At 36.2% G+C, this 20354-nt stretch overlaps 1 protein-coding gene across 1 annotated transcript; it reads right to left on the minus strand.

Annotated features, from left to right (window-relative positions):
• Positions 1-12692: 12692 nt before the first annotated feature.
• On the minus strand, positions 12693-18301 carry cpo (carboxypeptidase O). The gene is made up of 9 exons (XM_079860082.1): positions 18212-18301; positions 17919-17979; positions 17741-17842; positions 16947-17051; positions 16201-16317; positions 16022-16115; positions 15172-15374; positions 14981-15065; positions 12693-14052 (listed from the first exon to the last, which is right to left on the minus strand). The coding sequence occupies exons 1-9, from the start codon at positions 18265-18267 to the stop codon at positions 13787-13789; spliced, it is 1089 nt and encodes a 362-aa protein (XP_079716208.1). The 5' UTR covers positions 18268-18301; the 3' UTR covers positions 12693-13786.
• Between the last annotated feature and the right edge of the window lie 2053 nt (positions 18302-20354).

Genomic DNA, 20354 nt, shown 5'->3' on the forward strand with positions numbered 1-20354 from the left:
ACACTTTGTACAGAAATTGTGCTTTTTATGATGATGATTATTGTTATTATGATTATTTAATAAAGGATGGTTAACATAGTGGGTTGATGTGCTGTTGAATACTCCAAGGTGGATCCAAGAGGGACATTCCAAGATGACTGAGTTTGGTGTTTTACAGTGCGTCTTGAGTTTCTAGGTTACAAGAGCAAGGGATAATGGGATTGCTAAATGATTAGAAGAGACATTACTCAACACACATGCAATTGATGCTACAAATACCAGACCATAACGTACCTTCACTGACAACAAAAGAAGTTCACCAATAGAACCTTTGACTCCAATAAACATCATCAACACATTAAATCCCAAATACACACAAACTCCCTCACTCATTCTCTCTTTCCAGCTATGTCTGCCACAGTTTCTCTCATCTCCCCATGGGCTCCCATTAGCACGGACCTTCAGTCGCCTTCATTTAGGGGCTCACAACATCAAAGCTTTGAAGTGCCTTGCTGTTCCACCCCCTAAAGTTCCCTTCATCCCTCCACCTCATCCAACCACCCAGTTGCATCCATTTAACTATTTCTCAGCTTCCTCTCTGCTCCATAGTGTGCCTGCCTTTGCCTTTCCCACTGTGGCTGTTTTACTGACTAATGATGTGTGCAGTAAGATCTAGTAAGGTCAATCAAATCAGCCGACATCCCAAGAAAATCAAAGACATTATTATGGCAGAAAAATAAAATATTGAATAGGTCTTAACAAATCATCATCAAATATAAACCTATAACTGCCCTACAGTCCACAGCCGTCCATTTTACAATCATTTTTTTTCTTCAGTGTCATAAGAACCATGTCAAAACAGCATGTAAAGTAAAAGAATGGTTAAAATACTTGTACAATTCTTTCATCTTAAACAACTAAAATTACACTAAATTAATGTTTAATTCACAGTTGCAGTAGAAATGTAGGACATAAACTTTTGCAGAGCCCAAGAAAAAAGGGGTCGCCAGTATGAACATATGGACATCATCAGACTCTATGGTTCAAATACTGTACAGTCAAGCTTTGACGATGTAGATCTTGAGGAAAATCATTTACCCTTCTCACGCTTCATACTAAAGAAATACATTTTAAAACAACATTTTAAAGAAATAAATCAATGTTTTTCTTGACTGGAATAGTAATTTCCAAATATTTCAAAATGTTCTATTGGCTGATTCTTGATTAATGAAGTTCTGTCTATTAACTCAACACAAGGCATCTGGATGTGTGGCTTTGATCGGCAGGCTAGACTGAGCGATGGAGAACCAGGAAATTGCTCTGAGGAGCCCGGCCGTCGGGCTCCGCCTTTCCACCCAAATTATTCTAAACTTTTGTTTCGTAAATGTTGTTTTTCCTCCCTGTCAGATTGAAATCTAATTCTCCACTGGGGCCTTGCTGGTGAAGATCAGAGAGCTTTCCCTCTTTCTCAGTAAGCCGGACTTTCCATCAAAGCTCAGCCTTGCACGCTTGAAGCTTATAGGTGATCAGCTTTTGAAGGGGCTGCACTAAGAAATACAAAGAGCGCGGGGCTAATTCATCTCTAGAGAGAAGAACCTGACAAATGATGGAGAACTAGAGGCACGCAACTGTACTCCTCCATTCCCAGATGCTTTTTGAATCTAATGTCAGTTCTGATGTAAAGGGTTTTGGGCATCTGAACGTCTCTTTTGAGGAAGAGCTTTTTCATGTTGCAGATTCTTCATTTACTTTAAGTATTTTAGCAGATGCTGTTTCTTAGCTAGGTCACTTACAAGACCTCCTCAGCTCCGCTAAACCTGGTTTTGCACACCAGAACAGATACAGAAAAATGTAAGATCAATAGTTCATGGTTTCTATTTTTTTTTTTTCTTTTTTTACTGCATATTGTGCCATTGAGAGTCAATAACAACACAACATGCTCTACTGGTATTTTTCACACCAACACATATTTCTCTGAGCTGTCCTTGTACATCCAACGGACTGAACTGTTTCCAAGTATCTGAGGTCTTGGGAAAAAATATCTAAATGTGCAAAATTCATTAGAGTCCATGACCTTCTTCAACTCTCATTGGAAGCATTAGGTGAATCAATAGCTTGATATGATTTTGCCAAATCAATAGGGTTTTAGGGGTAGTTAATGGTTAGGTATAAATTTAATGGGATTTTTTTGACAAGCTGAGAAAATAATTACAATAAAAAAAATCAAGATGGTGGACAAAACGAGAAAAAAAATGTTGATTAGAAATGGACATAAAAATGTATGCAATAAAAGTATTCATAAAATAGTTAAAATAGTTAAATAATTAAAAACAATATTTTACCCCAAAATAATGTGTGCTAATAATATTTAGATTCTTTTTAATTATGATTTTTTTTGTATGTCTGTATACTATGCATATTTTGACAAGCTCAGAAAATAATAATAATAATAATAAAAAAATCCAAGATAGTGGACAATACAAGAAAAATGCTAATTACTTAAAATCCATGCAATAAAAAGTATTCATAAAATAGCTTTAAATAATTAAAAAACAGAATATTGTACCACAAATGTATGTGTGCTATATATACAGTATATTGTCACAGTTATGTTCAGTATATTTAAGTTTTCATGGACTTTTAGTTTGTAATCACTAGTATCCTGTTTTCCTTTGTACATTTTCCTGCCACCCCTTGATTATTATGGTTTCAGTCATTGTGAGTTGGTTGGTTTCAGCTGTGTTTGATTAATTACCTTGTTTCGTCAGTCTATTTTAGTTGTATCCTTGCCTGCACTCATTGTCTGGTCACTAATGTTTAGTGTGTGTTGATCCTGGCTGTTTTATATATATAATTTTTTTTTATGTGTGCTATACATATTTTGACAAGCTCAGAAAATAATATTTGAAAAAAAATTAAGATGGTGGACAAAACAAGAGAAATGTTGACCTTATATATTCATGTAATACTGAAATGTTTCCATAAAATAGCTTTAATTTAATTAAAAAAAAAAAAAAATGTATCAGTGCTATGTATAATTATTATTTTTATGGTTATTTTTTTTTAATTATGTGTGCAATGAATCTTTTTGATTATTATAATTTATTTATTATTATTTTAGCCACACTTTACAACGTGAGGTTTCATTTGTTAACATTAGTAAACTACATTAGTTGACATGAACAGTGGAAAATACTTTTAAAGCATTTATTAATCTTAATTTCTACATTTATTAATACATAACAAAAAAAACAACAACAAAAAAATAACATTAGTTCAAAGTATTGTCAAACAAAACAGAGGCTACCTCGACCCTCCCTCCTCCTCTTCCCGTCCACTCCCCCTCCCTTCCGTGCTTCCTGAAACAGGCTTTTCCCATGTAAATTCGGGACTTTGCACGTTCCTTCTCCTTTTCCCTCTTCTTTGCTATTTGTTCATCAGAACGTCATCTCTTTGGTCGTGTGTCAGCCATATCAAAATTCAAAAGAATATAACATTAGTCGTTGTCGTTGTCTAGGACATCTCTCCTCTAGCTAACTTCCCTCTTCATGCTTCTCTCTCCTCCACTCCCCACACACCCCCCTTCATGAGCACGCACAGTAACCCCCAAATCATTCTTGTCGGTTATTGGCTGGAACACTGTTTGTTATGTTTCGTGGTCCAGGCTGGGCCAGTTTGTTTTTGTTGCCGTTTGTGGAGCCTGGGCTGTCTACAGAGACCACGTTTTTTTACAGTGGGACAAGCCAATAACCAAGGGACAGGCAGCTAGCGGATAGTGAGGAGATGTTTGCTGTATGTGACGAAAAATGTTTTGGCGTAAAAAAACGCGTGACAACGCTTAGAACGCCTTTAAAAAGGTACCTCCATTAAGCACAAAACACCATCTTTATTTACCAATACATTGCAGATGAAGGCCTATATTGTCTGTCAAATAGTATAGATTCATTTTCCACATCCCTCTCCCTGTCTCAAGCTCTGGTCGGGCCTTTGGCTCACACAGCAGATTGTGGGACGTCCTCCCAGAGAAGCAGCTCTCCAGCAGTTCTTATCTGGGTCAGTCGAGGGGTAAGCGGGATCTGTGTTTCCACTGGAGCTGGTGACAGCAGCAGTCACTGCTTCAGACCTCCTGCTCTCCTGTATCTTCAGTATCTGCTGCGCAGGAAATCAGCTCTGGATGGAGATAAGCAGAAGAACTGGATTAGAGAATTGGCTAGTCAATGAAAACTAAATGAGGTCAAAATTTATTGTGGATTGAAAATAATCTTGGGAAAGGAAGTTCAAATGCTGAAAATCATGTCAAATTGTCTGTATTTTAAAAAGTACCAAAAACATGGTGCTATTGTAGCACCATATGGTGCGTTTCTCTTTGCTATAAAATGTATGTGCTTTTCAACTTTTTTGAAGTGAAATGAAAATAAGAACATGAAAATGCTGTGTTTTATAAAGAATATTTATACTTCCTCCGGCTAAGCATTTTAATCATGGCTGTAAATAGAATGGCCATTGTTAAAGTTAAAGTGAACTCATCATACTGTGCTTCACAATAGCTGTAGCTATACATAGTTTCACTTGCTCTGCAGACTCTTTAAATACAGTAGTAGACTGGAACAGATGTTAGAAGAATTACATGAAAATGTGTTACAGCTTTGAATGATGTGTCAACTGAAAAAAGTAAGACTCAAGAGTCTCAGGAGTGACTGTTCTGCTCAGCTGTTTGGACATTTAGTGTTGTTTCACCGTCACCAGAAGGTGTCACTTAAACACATTTATTAGCAAACACTCATTCAAACGGAGTCTCTGACCAATTTATTAGGTACACCTGTTCAACTGCTTGTCAACACAAGTATCTCATCACTAATCAGCCAATGGCAGCAGCTAAATGCATTTAGACATGATCAAGAAGATCTGCTGAAGTTCAAACTGAGCATCAGAATGGGGAATAAATGTGATTTATGTGACTTTGAATGGTTGAACGTTGATTTTGATGGTTGTTGGTCCCAGACAGGCTGGTCTGAGTAACTGCTGATCTACTGGGATTTTCAGTTCTGTGGATGAAAATGACTTGTTGATGTCAGAGGAGAATGTCCAGACTGGTTAGAGTTGATTGAAAGACAAACAGTAACTCAAGTAACCATTCTTTACAACCAAGTTCTGCAGAAGAGCATCTCTAAATGAACAACACATCGAACCTTGAAGCAAATGGGCTACATCAGCAGAACACACACACCGATGCCACTCCTGTCAGCTGAGAACAGGAAACTGAGGCTACAATTCATACGGGCTCAACAAAACTAGACAATAGAAGATTGGGGAAAACAATGCTTGGTCTGATGAGTCTTGATTTCTGCTGCAACATTCAGATTGTAGGGTCAGAGTTTGGTGTAAACGGCACTAAAGCATGGATCCATCATGTCTTGTATCAGTGGTTCAGGCTGCTGGTGGTGTAAAGGTGTGTTGGATTTCTCTTGACACACTTTGGGCCTCTAAGAACCGATTGAGCATCGTATAAACGCCACAGCCGAGTATTGTTGCTGACCATGTCCATCCCTTTATGAGCCTTTATGATCTTCTGATGGCTTCTTCCAGCAGGATAACACGCCATGTCCCAACACTCAAATAATCTCAAACTGGTTTCTTGAACATAATGAGTTCACTAAACTCAAATGGCCTCCACAGTCACCAGATCTCAATTAAATGTGGTGGAGAGATTCACATCATGGATGTGCAGACAACAAATCTGCAGCAACTGTGGGATGTCATGTCAATATGGAGCAAAATCTCTGAGGAATGTTTCCAGTCCTTGTTGAATCTCTGCCATGAAGAATTAAGGCAGTTCTGAAGGCAAAATGGAGTCTAACCTGGTACTAGCGAGGTGTTGTGTGTGTGTGCGTGTGCGTGTGCGTGTGCGTGTGTACCGTTCTTCCAATAGAAACACGCAGTGCTACTTCCTTGTCGTTTCACTCAGCAGACTCTTGTTTCATGCAAACGCATGCGTCTTAGTTATTGATTATCCTGAATATGACCACAGATGACATCAGTATATAGCCTATTACTATTGAAATTATTGTTGTTGCTAGGTCGTTTTTGCTAAATGTGGGAAATAATATTAATGAATAAGCTTTTGACTGGCAGTGCATGTTTGTGAAGTCAAGGAAGTTCCCTTTATGGAGGTCCATCATCATGTGGACTGAATGAAAATGCAGGTAGTGAAAATACTGTGGGCTCTGCAGATAGTGGATTGAAGTGTGGGAAGTTGTGAGATGGAAATCTCCGGATGAGCTCAGGGAGATTTGAATTTTCCGAGTCTGCCTGCTGCCTATGAATCAAGACCATACGATAAAGGCTTTTGTTAAGTAACAAAGAATGTTTCCACAGCAAAATAAGTGAGATAAAGACAAAAGATATCTGTTGAATGAAGGAAATCTAGAACAGTAGCCTATAATGAACAACAACAACAAAAAAGAAAATTGAAGAAAATCCTTTATGCCTCACAGGACAAAAGCTATAATAAAATCTGCAGTGGAAGAGATTTTCTTATATTCATCAATATAGTAAAATTAAAACTCTGCTCTCCCTAAAAACCTTATCTTTCAGAAGATAAGCAAATCGCACATGTGCAATTCCTTTCTGCACAACCCACAGACACACACCCTGAGCCAGGAATACACACAACGGCCATCTACAACAATAAACAGCAGAATCCGCACACAAATACTCTCAATATCCGCTCTTTATTTTGGGAAAGGCGTTGTCATGTGTCATATGTTGGATCCCATGGGTACTCAAACATCTGTTGGAAAAAATTGGGCTAGCAAACTTCCTCTTTCTCTCCTACTCATATATCTGTGATGCTATATTGAACAAGGCATTATAATTCATATACTGAAATGAAATTTTACAAGCAAAAGACTACCCAGAGGAAGATGCCCTGAGTATGCATATTTCTCAAGTTCTCATTTATGAGTAAACGAAAGCTCAGTTTGAGCTTCTGCAAGAACCAATGAGGTTCATTCTCGTGTTACGCATCACGTTTGGGCGTCTGCAAGAAGCAGTAAGGTTTGTTCTCGCACGTCAAGCAGGTTCGGTTGAATGGTTTATGTTTGCTGTTCAATGATTTTATGTAAATAAAAGCCTAAATTAAATCTGTTCATCATATAAAGCGATCGAGTCTCTTCAGAAAATTTTGACTAAACCGCTCAATTCATATGGATTAGTTTTATGATCTCTTTATGAGCTTTTTGAAGTATCAATGTGGTAGTTGCGTAGCTGTCAATGGAGGGACAGAAAGCTCTCAGATTTCATTAAAAATATCTTCATTTCTTTCGAAGATGAACGACTGAAAGTCTTTCAGGCATGAGGGTGAGTAAATCATTGCATAACTTTAATTTTATTATCCCATAATTTACATATAGCCATTTAATGTTTGTTTTTTTATCTTTAGTCAATTTAATAGTTTTTGTTTTATTTTAAAAATAATATTTAATATTTAAAAAAATATTAAAATGTAAAGGTTTTCAAATTAAGTTTAATTTTGACAATAAGTGCAAATCCAGGACCAGCAGTTGCTTTCATCTGCGAAACACACAATGCTTGCAACTTTCCATAATTTCCATATTTCCATAATGAGTTAAACGAGAAAAAGAATTGAGACAAAAACTGAATTTAGAAAGCAACAGGCTCAAGTTTGATTCGACTTTAAATAGAAAGCAAATGGAGACGTTCAGTTGGTCTCATTTTGGAGAAAATAGTTGCAATATCAAAAAGATTGTGATTTGACCCTCTTTCCTCTGGATGGGCATGTGGCTTCAGTCTGCCATTCAGATATGAGATACCGCCATTATTTTAGCTGCTAACAAGGATCTTGCTGAATCAAAACGAATAAGCGGGCGGCTGATCATAGACCCCATCATCTGACAAAGTGGCGAGCCAAAAGTATCTCCGGGAGAACATGACAGAAAGCAGAATGTTTCAGGGTGGCAGAAACACGCCTCAGATCTGGTTAAAGCAGTCTTGGTGGCAGTTGTCATGGAAACAGAGGTGGGCGGCAGGGCTGTCACAGTCCCATTAGTCGAGGTGATGAGTGTATGGCACGTGGGCAGCTCCGAATGTTGCACTGCAATGATAAGGCATCATATACTGTATGATATGTCATATTAGCATTTCATAAAGGTTTCGTGCAAGACCTAGAAGTACAACATCAAATTGTCTTTGCATTTGTTGTCCGATACACCATTGAGGGGAAAAAAATGCATCAGAGGGATGGTATTCGGAAAGGAATTTGAAATGAAATAAAAAAATTGTAATGTAGGAGGCTGGAAAAACTGAAAAGTGGGAGGAGCAACAAAAAGACAAAAGCAGAAAAAACAATGGAGAAAAACTACAAATACAATGAGAGCAAAGAGAGACTTTTGACATTTCATGCTTTTCAGATTATTTGCATAAAAAGAATAGCCCAGAAATCTCATATGTGCCTCCTCAAGAGATCTCAACAATATCTCAAACTGTGCTCAGATTCGCCAAGACACCAAAATCTCCAATAAAAGTAATTTAATATTCTCAAACATTTCTCATTAAGTTCTCACAAATGATCTGAGCTATGCTATCTACATTAATTTCAGAATTATGATTTATAATACAATGATTTATAAGCACTACCATTGAAATGTTTGTGGTCAGGAAGATTTCTAATAGTTTTATTCAGCAAGGATGTATTAAATTAATCAACAGTGACGGCATTTATACTGTTACAAAATATTTATATTACAAATCAATTTTCTATTTATTATAGATATATATAGATTATAGATTATATTATTATATTTATGGTATGGAATATAACAATGCATTATTTATAAAATGCATTGTGGTTTTCACTAAAATGTTAACTATTTTCAAGACTGATAATAATAATAATATTAATAATAAATGTTTCTTGTGCAGCAAATCTGCACATTAGATTGATTTCTGAAGGATCATGTGACACTAAAGACTGGAGTAATGATGCTGAAAATTCATCTCTGCATCACAGGATTAAATTATATTTAAACATATATTCAAAAGAAAACAGTTATTCTAAATTGTAATAATATTTTACAATATTACTGCTTTCACTGTATCAAATAAATGCTTCCTTGGCTGAGCATGAACGAGTTCTTTTAAAAACAATAATATCTTACTGACCTGTAGTTGTAAATAATCATAATTTTATATTCTCATAAAGAATGTATGACAATCCGAGTCTTTACTTACTGTAAATACAAAACTAAGTCTCCTGAGATATAAAAGAGCAACTTCTGAGCCAAAAAACAAAAAACTTCCCGAGGGGGTGATTTGAAGAAGATGGTCTCATATGAGGTAATAAAGTTACGATTTATGGTTTAGTTATGAGTTTACGATCCAAAAATCACATTCTTGTGATCAGTAGATACACCATGACAAATGGCATGTACTGAATGTTTTGACATTGACTAATGAATATGCCTTAATGTTGCACATAAACGTACAACAACAACCAGACCAATGGCAAATGAACGGCACAGCCATGATCAAAATCCTTCTATAGCTCTCGAACGATCAGTAAAAACTCAAGCCCAGCTGTGCGTCTATCATGAGACGTCAAGTCTGACTTCTATTTTCACCACTCCAAACGTCTCTTCACAGATCTGGCTGGAGCCCAGTGGACGATCACATTACCTTCATGTCACAGCACACAGCTATGATGGATGGCTGTTGTTGGTACTGTAACGCTCATGCACATTATTCACCAGCACTGCTCCTCCACACACAGATTGTCTTTCTCATATGGGGCCACCACAGAGCAGGAGTGGAGATGGAGAGGTCTCTGAGACAGACAGAGTTTCTCATGACGGTCCAAAGGCATGACTTGTTTTGGGAGATCTATATAGTTCATGAGGGTATAGGGGTGGCATGGTTCAATAGTTGCGGGTAAAGGTTGGATGTCTGCTTCATGAGATCAGGGGTTCCCAAGCTTTTCTGTCAGCTGAGCTCTTATGATATAGATCATTTACTTGAAGAATTCCCTTGAGACTGCAACTAATATTCCAATCTTTCTATACATACACTCTCAGAAAAAAAGGTACAAAAGCTGTCACTGGGACAGAACCCTTCAAAAGGGTTCTAATATGTACCATTTAGGTACTAATATGTACACGTTTGGTACTAATATGTACACGTTTGGTACTACAGTTTTTCTCGATTGCTTAAACACTATAACCAGGCTTTTGAACTAAAATTTCAAAACCATAACGCCATTTATCAAAAAGCACACCCATTTCACTAAACTATAAACACTATTCCCTGTTTTGACACATGAGTCAGATTTGTTGAACTGTCACTGCAAAACTCTACACACAAATCCCTTCATTTCTCATTGCTTAGACCATGTTGTCATTTAGAAAGCACTAGCATTCAAAATTGTTCACTCAAGTCAGCACAGCTTCAGCTCAGTTAGCACACAATTACCCAAGTGGAAACACTAAGAGTCAAAATTGAACACACATCAATCAGAACCTTCAATAGATATATAAAAGGGCCCAAATCAGTTTATTGTGTTTTGGAACAATGGATCCAGAAAGACATGAAGGAAGAGGGATAAGAATGAGGAGGAGGAAGGGCAAGGACAAGAAGACAAGCAGTCTCAGATGAAATTCAAGCCACTCTAGTTGCCCATGTCTTTATCAATGGTATGACTATGAGGGAGGCTGGGCTACGAGTAAGGCCAAATTTGAGTCGCTTTACCGTCGCCTCGAGAACCTTCAGGGAGGTGTGGTGACAAACAAAATTCCATCACTGAATAAGAGACAAACATTTCCAATAGTCTTTGATGAGGTGTATTTTCTTGCAAGAAAAGGCCAGCAGTCGTACAGTCAGACAGTGTGGCTGCAGAGTGTGACAGTGAAGGGAGGGCTTCCTTTCTCCTTTATAGTCTTGACTCCCAGAATGTTATCTTTCTAGGTATTTCAACCATATGTGGAACATTCTTAGACGTGTCCATCATATTGTATCCTTGAGTGGAGGCCCTCCTGTTACGTCCCAACACTCTTTACCATTCCAATACGATTCGAATTCCATATTAGAATATGGTTTGTGTGTGCTCTTTTACTGTCATATGTTGGTCACACACATCTTACTGTAAGTAAATATAAAGAAAAATTTAGAGGAGAGAGTAAAAAAAAAAAGTAAAAAAAAAGAGTAAAACAGAAAAAAAAAAAAAGTTTTTGTGTGTGTGTTTTCTGTGTATGAATAAAAATGTGCCAATGTATCCACTGGTTGTGTCTTTTGTGTTCATCATGTGAAAAGGTTTGTGAGGGGGGGAACCACAAGCAACATAACTTACCAGTTTTGGAAATGTTGTTTTGAATTTATTGCACCAGTGTCTTAGACTATGTTGTAGTGTGTGTGATTTTGAGGGCTTGTTTGTCCTGTCTGAGGGCAAAGTTTGGTTTTTCAGCAAGAGTGAATGGTTTTGAGTGTAGAGCTTCATTTTGACCTGAAAATAGGATGTTTGGGGAATTGGGTGAGACGTTATGGATTTGTGTTTATAGTTTTTAGAATACGAGGCATAGTGTCAAGAAATGTGTTTAAAGGGATAGTTCACCCAAAAATGAAAATTCTGTCAGTAATTACTCACCCTCATGTTGTTCCAACCCCGTAAGACCTTCTGCGCGTCTGTGTTGCACGTCACCACGTAGGCTCACTATTGGCCGACGCTGGTCATGTGTGATACGTGGTGACGTGCAACACAGACGCGCTACGCTTAAACACTACGTGAAAAGACCCGAGGCCCAGAGAGAAGGAAATGAAAAGTGGAATAAAGTCGTTATTTTTGTTTGTTTTTGCGCACAAAAAGTATTCTCGTCGCTTTATAAACTTAAGATTGAGCCACTGGAGTCACTTGGACTATATTAACGATGTCTTTAATATATTTTCTGGGCCAGCAAGTTTCAGTCCCTTAGAAGCCTATGGAGGAGTGATCCAGCTCTCAGATTTAATCAAAAATATCTTAATTTGTGTTCCGAAGATGAACGAAGGTCTTACGGGGTTGGAACAACATGAGGGTGAGTAATTACTGACAGAATTTTCATTTTTGGGTGAACTATCCCTTTAAGCAATCGAGAAAAACTGTAATATGTACACGTTTGGTACCAATATGTATTACTTAAATGCACTCTTTAGGTACAAAGGTGTACCGCCACAGTGACAGCTTTTGTACCTTTTTTTCCTCTTTATATGAGAGTGTAGAATGAATAAAAAAATGTAGAGACATTTTTGGGGGGTATCAAGTTATAATTTGGTAATATATACAGTATACATATTAAAACCAACCAAATTATATATTCTTAATATGAAAATATTAAAGATAAAGAAAATTGTATTTTTATTCATATATATATATATATATATATATATATATATATATATATATATATATATATATATATATGTGTGTGTGTGTGTGTGTGTGTGTGTGAATATATATATATATATATATATATATATATATATATATATATATATATATATATATATACTTTTTTATTTGTATATATATATATTTATTTTTTTACTTAAAGGTATAGGCAATTTGTTTTATAAACACTTTTTGTTATAGCTACTGGTTGAAGTGCTCTTCACATCCTGATAGTAATCAATAATAGAAGTGATCTAAATATTAAAACATTTATGCAAATTTTAGATTTTAACAAATTTGGATTTAAACCATTTATTTGCACATATATAAACTGGACAACACTCACAAAATTAAACATAAGTTTGGACATCTTTCTTTATAAAATTTTGGAACATTTTTATTCTAAACAGTAGCATACTACAAACTGCATACTGATCCACACATCGACAGTATATACAATACCGTACAGTATGTAGTACAATGCACACTAATATTCCATCTCAGTCATAGCTAACGTCCTGATTGGCTTTTTAGCTTGAATTCACAGGGCGAACATTGCAAAAGAATGACCCCACCCTGACCTTTGGTGGAATCCTTGGGTTGAAATGAAGTGAGGTATACTTTATATCTTCCATCTTGATCTCTCTGCGAATTGTTAATATCAAACAGAGCACATCTCTGTTCTCTTTATCGTCCAGTCAGTCAGTCAGTGATAAATAGAGGAGGTGTTCAGCGAGTCTACAACTGGCCTCAGTGTGTTCAGTAGGACAGCCTTGACGCGAGGGAGATCTTATCTCTCATTTATCTGATGTTTAACTTCTGTGCGGTTGAGGAAGGAATGTCTGATCTGATCTTTCCCAGAAGAACTGATCTGTGTCCCTTTTTCTTTAGTTATACGTTTATTGTTTTATCTTATCTGAGGTTGCTGTCTGATGTTGACAGCAGTTTATACAAGATTGAAACCGTCTTTAGTGATTTCTGTGTATATACTGCCATCAGCAGGCCAAATGGAGCTCTGCGATCAATATTAAAAAACAAAATCATGAAACACAAACTATTTCTCACTAATATAGTAATAAAAAAAAAAGTATGTTTTGTATGTTTCTGTTTATTAATTATTTTTATGGGTTAGGGTTATGGTTACCCCGTTTTACCACTTCAACTTTTTGTAAGACAACTGGTTACAATTTGAATCTATACTAAAATATAAAAGTATTTGAACATGAGTCACACTTAAAGATATCAGAATTTTGTTACATTACACAGTGAAATATCAAACCAAGTTGTTTTTCGTTGCACAGTTCTTGTTTAAGCATCAAATAAATCCTAAAACAAGCAGCTTTGAGAAATAAAAATGCATTATTTAGAAATAGTGGTCTAAAGCACACTAGTGCTTGATATCCATAAGGCTATCAGTGTTGTCCACAATGTGGCTGTGACTGTAATTGCTGCACTTTTGAAATTCTTATCATGGACGTAGTTGATGATGGACATTGCACCCTGGTAAGCTTCTTGACATGTGGGCTGGATTTGATCCTCGGGTAGAATGAAGCCGGTCTGCCCTTCGTCCCGTAACTCAAAGGTGAAGGAGTATGGGATCCCTATGAGTCTGGCAAAATCACGTGAAGAGCCAGAATTTGGATCTGTGAAGAATATTAAAGCATCGTCACAAGTGATTAGCTTGCAAATACTTTTTTCTTTATGTTTTCCTGGTCGATGCAACAGGCCAATCCAGGTAATTATTTTCACAATTTCATAATGTTATAAGTAAATCTTTAAATAAAACACTAAAAACAAACATCAAATGTTTTAAAAGCTACAAGTAAATGTAAACGTCACAGTATAAGAATGTACAGTATAATAATGGATATTCATTTTGAGATTTGCACCAGCTCTGCAATTCACCAGCATCATGTCTGATTAAGCTGTTATGATAGTTTGATTATAAAGTATATTTGAGACTATAGACTATATAGATATGACTATGTGAGACTATAGTTTGAATGAATCCCTTTTCTTTGCATGTCACATGGACATTACAGTACAGAATGGCTCTTTCGGCATTATCCTGAACATTGTATAAGCATTAGTTTCATGTGTCACAGAATGGGAAGAGAGGCTCTCGGGAGTGTTCGTAAAAGTCACATGCTTATTCCCGGCAAAAGTCCTTCACATAAAAATCAGTCTACAGCCTAGGAAGTATTGTTTTTTTAAGTTTTGTTGCAAGATGTTTACATATTGGCAATAAGAAAATTCTTTAAGTGAGCATTCGATGATGGAAATCTAAATGTAAAAATAGACTAAATGATCATGCACAATTAAATATCCTAAATTGAGTGAATCTTATAAATTAAAAATCTCTAATATCAGCCTATAACTATATATTTAGCATCTCTACTTGACATTGACACCAATATAATGCAGCATCACAAAAATGCTGATAATGCATTTTCAACATGGCAGCCACCATGAGCGGGGATCCCGATAATGTGCAATAAACCAGTTTCTTCTAGGTCGTTGGAATGACTGTCTTCATGTGTTATGATCGGAAACCATTTTAAACATACTCACACAGCACATCAGGGGAACTGCCCACTTTGTAGCTCTTCCCATGAACTGCTTTGATGACTTTAGCCGCAGCGAGACCTACTTCCATCTGCAAACACATTGACAGACATGCACATTTAATTCGAAACAGTGTACGGTATACTCATAGGCTTCCAATCCTAACTTATCCCGAACTAATTTGCACTTCTACTTACCAGTTCATCATAATTGGGTGCTGAGATGTTGGGGTGTCCGTAGGGGACGAGGATCAGCTGACCGTACGAGTGGATGGTGAGATAACAGAGTATCTGGTTTTGATTTGCTCCCAAAAAGTCAGTGACGGCTTTGGCCTCGGGCTCAGACAGAGCAGTCGGACCGTTATAGATCTCTGAACAGCAGTTCCTGGAGATCCCGACCACTATGTGAACGAAGACAGGTGGACTAGATCATGATCTGATGCTTTCGACAGTACTGTACTTACTGTACATCAGTGTAGGTGTAAAATAAATAGCATTGGTTGCATGTTTTGCTCTTGATAAGGGCAATTTCATAATTCGTGCTTGACAGCTATACTTTGCAAAATCACAGCAAATGAGAATGAGGGGTTATCCTTGTAACTTTTTATTTGTTTACTATTTCAACATTAAGTTTATCTCTGCCACCTTAAGCACGCCTGCAATTTATGACATGTAGAGGGTGGGAATAGGAAAGACAGGACTGGTACATTGAGTGCTGTTAAGTCATCTGTTAAGTCATGTTTATAACCCTTATCTCTCATATAGCTGATATTTTCATTCAGTTATCTAATTTGTTTTGGCACAAAAAAAATAGCTTGTGAATATTTCATGCTTTCATGTGGTTTATTATAGTTACCTGAAATAAAACATATATTTAAAAAAATATATATTCAGCTTCAGTTCAACTTTTCTCTCCTATTGTTTAACTTGATGTACTAAAATAACTAAAACTAAAACTGAAATGCAAAAATTAATAAAAATACCAAAACACAACGAAATGACTAAATCTAAAAATATACTATATATTGAAAATAAAATTGTTACTTACTCCCCCAGTTAGCGTAAAAGTTGCGGTTGAGATCAGTTCCGACGCATGTGCAGTTTTCACTGCCTGGTGATCTGGACTTTCTCCATAGTCGAGTCTTTAAAACACATCACATATACAGTATTTGCTAAAAGTATAATCATCAAACATCATACTGAAGTACTTAAACAGATGAAACTCACTGTGTCATCCTTCCAGGAATAAATATATCCGTCCATGTTCAGCACTGGGGTGATGTAAAAGTCCAGATTTTTAAGCAATGTGTTTACCTTCGAATCTGATTTGTAGGAGCCCAGGATCTTTTTCAACATGAAAACAGTTCAATTAAAGGTATAGTGGAGGATCTTTCCGAATTTTAGATAAGACCCGCCCTCTCCACTTTTTGAATAAGTTTGATTGATTCACCAGAATGATTGACAATTAGGAGGACCAATAGTATAGGTGATCCACCCGGAAGTAAAAAATCCTTCATTATACCTTTAATTTTTATTTATTAGATTAAATATAAAGCTTTATAGGAGGAAAAAACATATCAACACAAATTGAACTCTTATATCCACATAACCGCATGATAAAAACAATAATAATTATTTTGCCTACTCAAAATACTGTCATTCACTTTTCACAATTTATTTTGCACATCCTTAACCTGATTGTTTAATTTTAGCATGTGAATGCTTTGTGTATGCTGTGTACTTTCTTCCTCTAGTATCAATATTTGTGAGCTCTATATAAATCGTATAGGAAAATAACATAAGCATCCAAATCCAGAGCATTTTTAAACATAACATCTTAGCTCAGCAGTGGCTTTGCATTCACAGACAGATGCAGTACATTATATTGTGATGGGATATTTCTGGGAATAACACTACAGGTGTATGGCATCTTGACCAAGTACATCATAATAATTCCCTGTATAAAGTCTCACCTCTTTAACAAAATGCTGGCAGAAAGCTGGAGCGATCCATTCTCTGGCATGAATCCCACAGTCCATCCAAACGGCTTTCTTTGGTGTGGTGCTGTTGAAGCCGATCTGCATATCAGATACAAACAAATGAACATGAAAGTACTATGGTAATACCATGGTATTATTTTGAGTAGGCTACCTTGTAATATTATCATGGTGGTGCTTTATGGTCCTGTTCCACATGTACATACAATGTACTTATTATAGCAATTACAATAACTGGGTTATAACTAACCCTGAACCTACCCCTAAACCTAATCTTAATCCACAGTAACTATAGTACTTTCTTGGGTAAGTGCACTGTGAGTACGTACTGTAAAATAAAGTGTAACCATTATCATCGCATCACGGTATTGCCACAGAAGTTTTTATTAAGGGGATCAAATGTAATCTGAATTGAGTTGTGTATAGTTTTAAGCTTAATAAATACGATGATTAGGGTGTTTGAAATCCATTGCGAGAGCTAAAAAAAAGTATGTTTTATGAATGTGTGTAGTGTGTAGCATTCGCCATGTTGTCATTATCATGTGACCTACCAGTTGTTTCGCTTCACTGTCACTCACAAATCCTCTCCCGTGGCCTCATGGGATAGTAAAGTATCCATCGAATGAAAACTAAAGAATCTCACCGGAAGTAGTAACTCATCTGGGCACTATTTGCATACTACTGTTTTTCACCAACTATGTAGTAGAGAAGAATTTCGGACACAGCCTCTTTTTTTTTTTTTTAAAGCAAATGGACTACACAGATAGTACCTTTAATAATGTAATGTTCCTCTTCTCATAAGTTTGTCCATACATCATGCTGGACACAACGTCTGGGTTTTCCCTTTCGATCTGATTCATCCAGGCTGAAATCTGTGTGAAGACATTGATTAGGTCAATAAATGTATCAATCAATCAATCAACAGCAGCAAGTACAGGAGGATCTCACCTCATCCATGGTGTGGTACTTTGTGTAGTCATAAGATTTGTGTTCCAGTCCACCAGCCAATCTGTAATGAATTAAAATACTGAGGAAGAGCAGCTGTCTTTATGCATCAGATCTTATCCAAATCTCTTTGTTTTCAGAGGGTATTCCATGTCTCAATCTCAGATTTTCTATTTTACAAAGCAGTTTATTTAGGAGGCTAGAATGATCTCAACTTTTTAAAACAAGACTTAATGTTTTGTTCTGTCTTAATTAAACCTCTGGAAACCATTAAGGCAATAACTCCAAAATCTTACCTGTCCTGGGCCACTAGAGCCAAGACCACCCAAACAGACATTACTGAGCTCTGCATGGTTCTGATTGTTATCCAAGCTTGTTGAACCTGGCAGTGTGAACCTAAAGACTGACTGTGACTTATAAAGCAATCCCCATCTGAGTGAGACAACACCTCCACGAAGAGAGTGACGCTCAGATAACTGTGTTAATATTTAAACCCAAGGCATTTATCCCCATCCAAAGGTACATTTCAAGCAGAATTTTGGGATCAAACTTATCTGGTCTAATACTGAGCTGTTATAAATCAGGACATTGTGATAATAAACACTATAAATATCCACTGATTAACCTTTAATGTGCAATCAGCTCATATACTTTATCTGCTTCGTAGATATTTAGGAAGTTTTGTGTTTGTGAGTTTGAACTGTGCACTATAACCTCAAGCCATCAGTTCACGTCATCAGTTATTATATCTGTGCGATTTAACATCATATAGACAAAGCAATCACTTACCAACGATAAACAAGTATTTTCCTTGGGCTGGGCATCATAACTTAGCACTGAAGTAAATTTTATTGTGATATGACATTTTATATAACATCCTTTAGACAGACGCAGTCCAATGGTCAAAAGGTCATGAGCATTTATGTCTTTTCATTTTTGTGGATGCAGTGTTTGGTAAAAAAAAAAAATTAAATAAGAGAAAGTATGGATGGATAATAATAATAGCATTAGTTGTTATTATTATTAATATTAATATTATTAGTATTCGTATTATTATTATTATTATCATCATGATCATCATTTTCTTTCTCTCTCCTTTTTTTGATTAGCTTGCTGCTAAATCAGGAGGTCAATGTAATGTTAAAAAGTATCATTTATACAATTTATTTAAAAAATAATAATGGTGGTACTAATAACAATCATTGTAGTGTTAAAATCAGTGTAGGTAAATATACTGAAATATTTTAAATTCATAATATATTGTAAATAACACATGTAATTGAAACAGAGGCCATTGGTAATCTATTGTAGTAAGTCTTGGAATAGTACAACAACCACTAGATGGAGACAGGGGTTTACTTAAAGCACTTTTCTTTTCTTTTCTTTTCTTTTCTTTTCTTTTCTTTTCTTTTCTTTTCTTTTCTTTTTTGACATGCTCATCTTTGTATTCATATTAAACAGAATACTAAAATCTTGAGAATTAAATTCAATTAGTAAAGATAAAAAACAAACAGAAAGTAGTAGGTAGATAGAGCAGTGGATAAACACGTGTAGGCTACTGCCTTTAGCATCCATTAGTTTACACTGTAAATTACGGTGCAACTTTGCAGAAACTCTCATAAAATCCTTCTTCCTTCGGGTGATGTTGTTGTCCCTCACGTTTCAGGCCCCGTGCTGCAGTTTGAACATGATGCTGTTGGGTAGGATGAGTAATAGACCACTGTTTATGAACATTAATTTAGACGGGAAACCACAAACTTTTTAGCATCGCTTGTGTAGAGCAAGATACTGTTTTGGTGGATGTATTGGCATGCATTGTCATAAACAGTTATTATTTTTGTTAAATCCAGGGGAGAAAATGACTCTTTGGGACATTACAGGAAATGTCTTGGTACAAGCTGTTCATGCCAGTTTGTTTACAGCTGATAATAGTAATTATTACAGTTGTATGCTATGTGTTTAGAGACCACATACATACTTTTCTGCCCATTTCTGTCTTTCACTGAATTTGGTGGCAGGAGGAATGCTACAATATATTGTGTTAGCCTATATCGAAATGAAATAAAATTCTTTCATTTTCTGCAAGTGGATCATATTGTCTAAAGAATATTCGTAATTATAAATCATGGAATATGGAATAACAAAAAGAGGTTAAATTACATGTTTGGCAGACCGCAGTTGCAGATTCAGACTAGTTTGTATATTAATTTGTAATGAAATACCATTCAGTCTGTCTTTTTTTTCTTCTTCTTTGTTTTTGTAGCAAATGCTCTTTCACAAGCTGTGCATGGAAGTTATATCATGCCTGGTCATCGTAATGTGTCTGGTATGTTGGGAAAAAGATTGCTCTCAGACAAGAAACTGAGCAACCCCTGCTGTTTTACTGTGTGTGAGAGAGAAGTTTCTGTTAGGCTTTGTTAATGAGTAGCCTATAGATTG

Source organism: Squalius cephalus (assembly GCF_949319135.1).
Source record: "Squalius cephalus genome assembly, chromosome: 2".
Lineage (NCBI taxonomy): Eukaryota > Metazoa > Chordata > Actinopteri > Cypriniformes > Leuciscidae > Squalius > Squalius cephalus.

Bases quoted from the DNA above. Each gene is read 5' to 3' on its own strand.
- cpo (XM_079860082.1), bottom strand. From the start codon at position 18,267: ATGCAGAGCTCAGTAATGTCTGTTTGGGTGGTCTTGGCTCTAGTGGCC. The intron at 17,843-17,918 runs GTGAGATCCTCC...GTCTTCACACAG, and splicing joins AGTACCACACCATGGATGAG to ATTTCAGCCTGGATGAATCA. The intron at 15,375-16,021 runs GTAAGTAACAAT...TCGTTCACATAG, and splicing joins CTTTTACGCTAACTGGGGGA to TGGTCGGGATCTCCAGGAAC.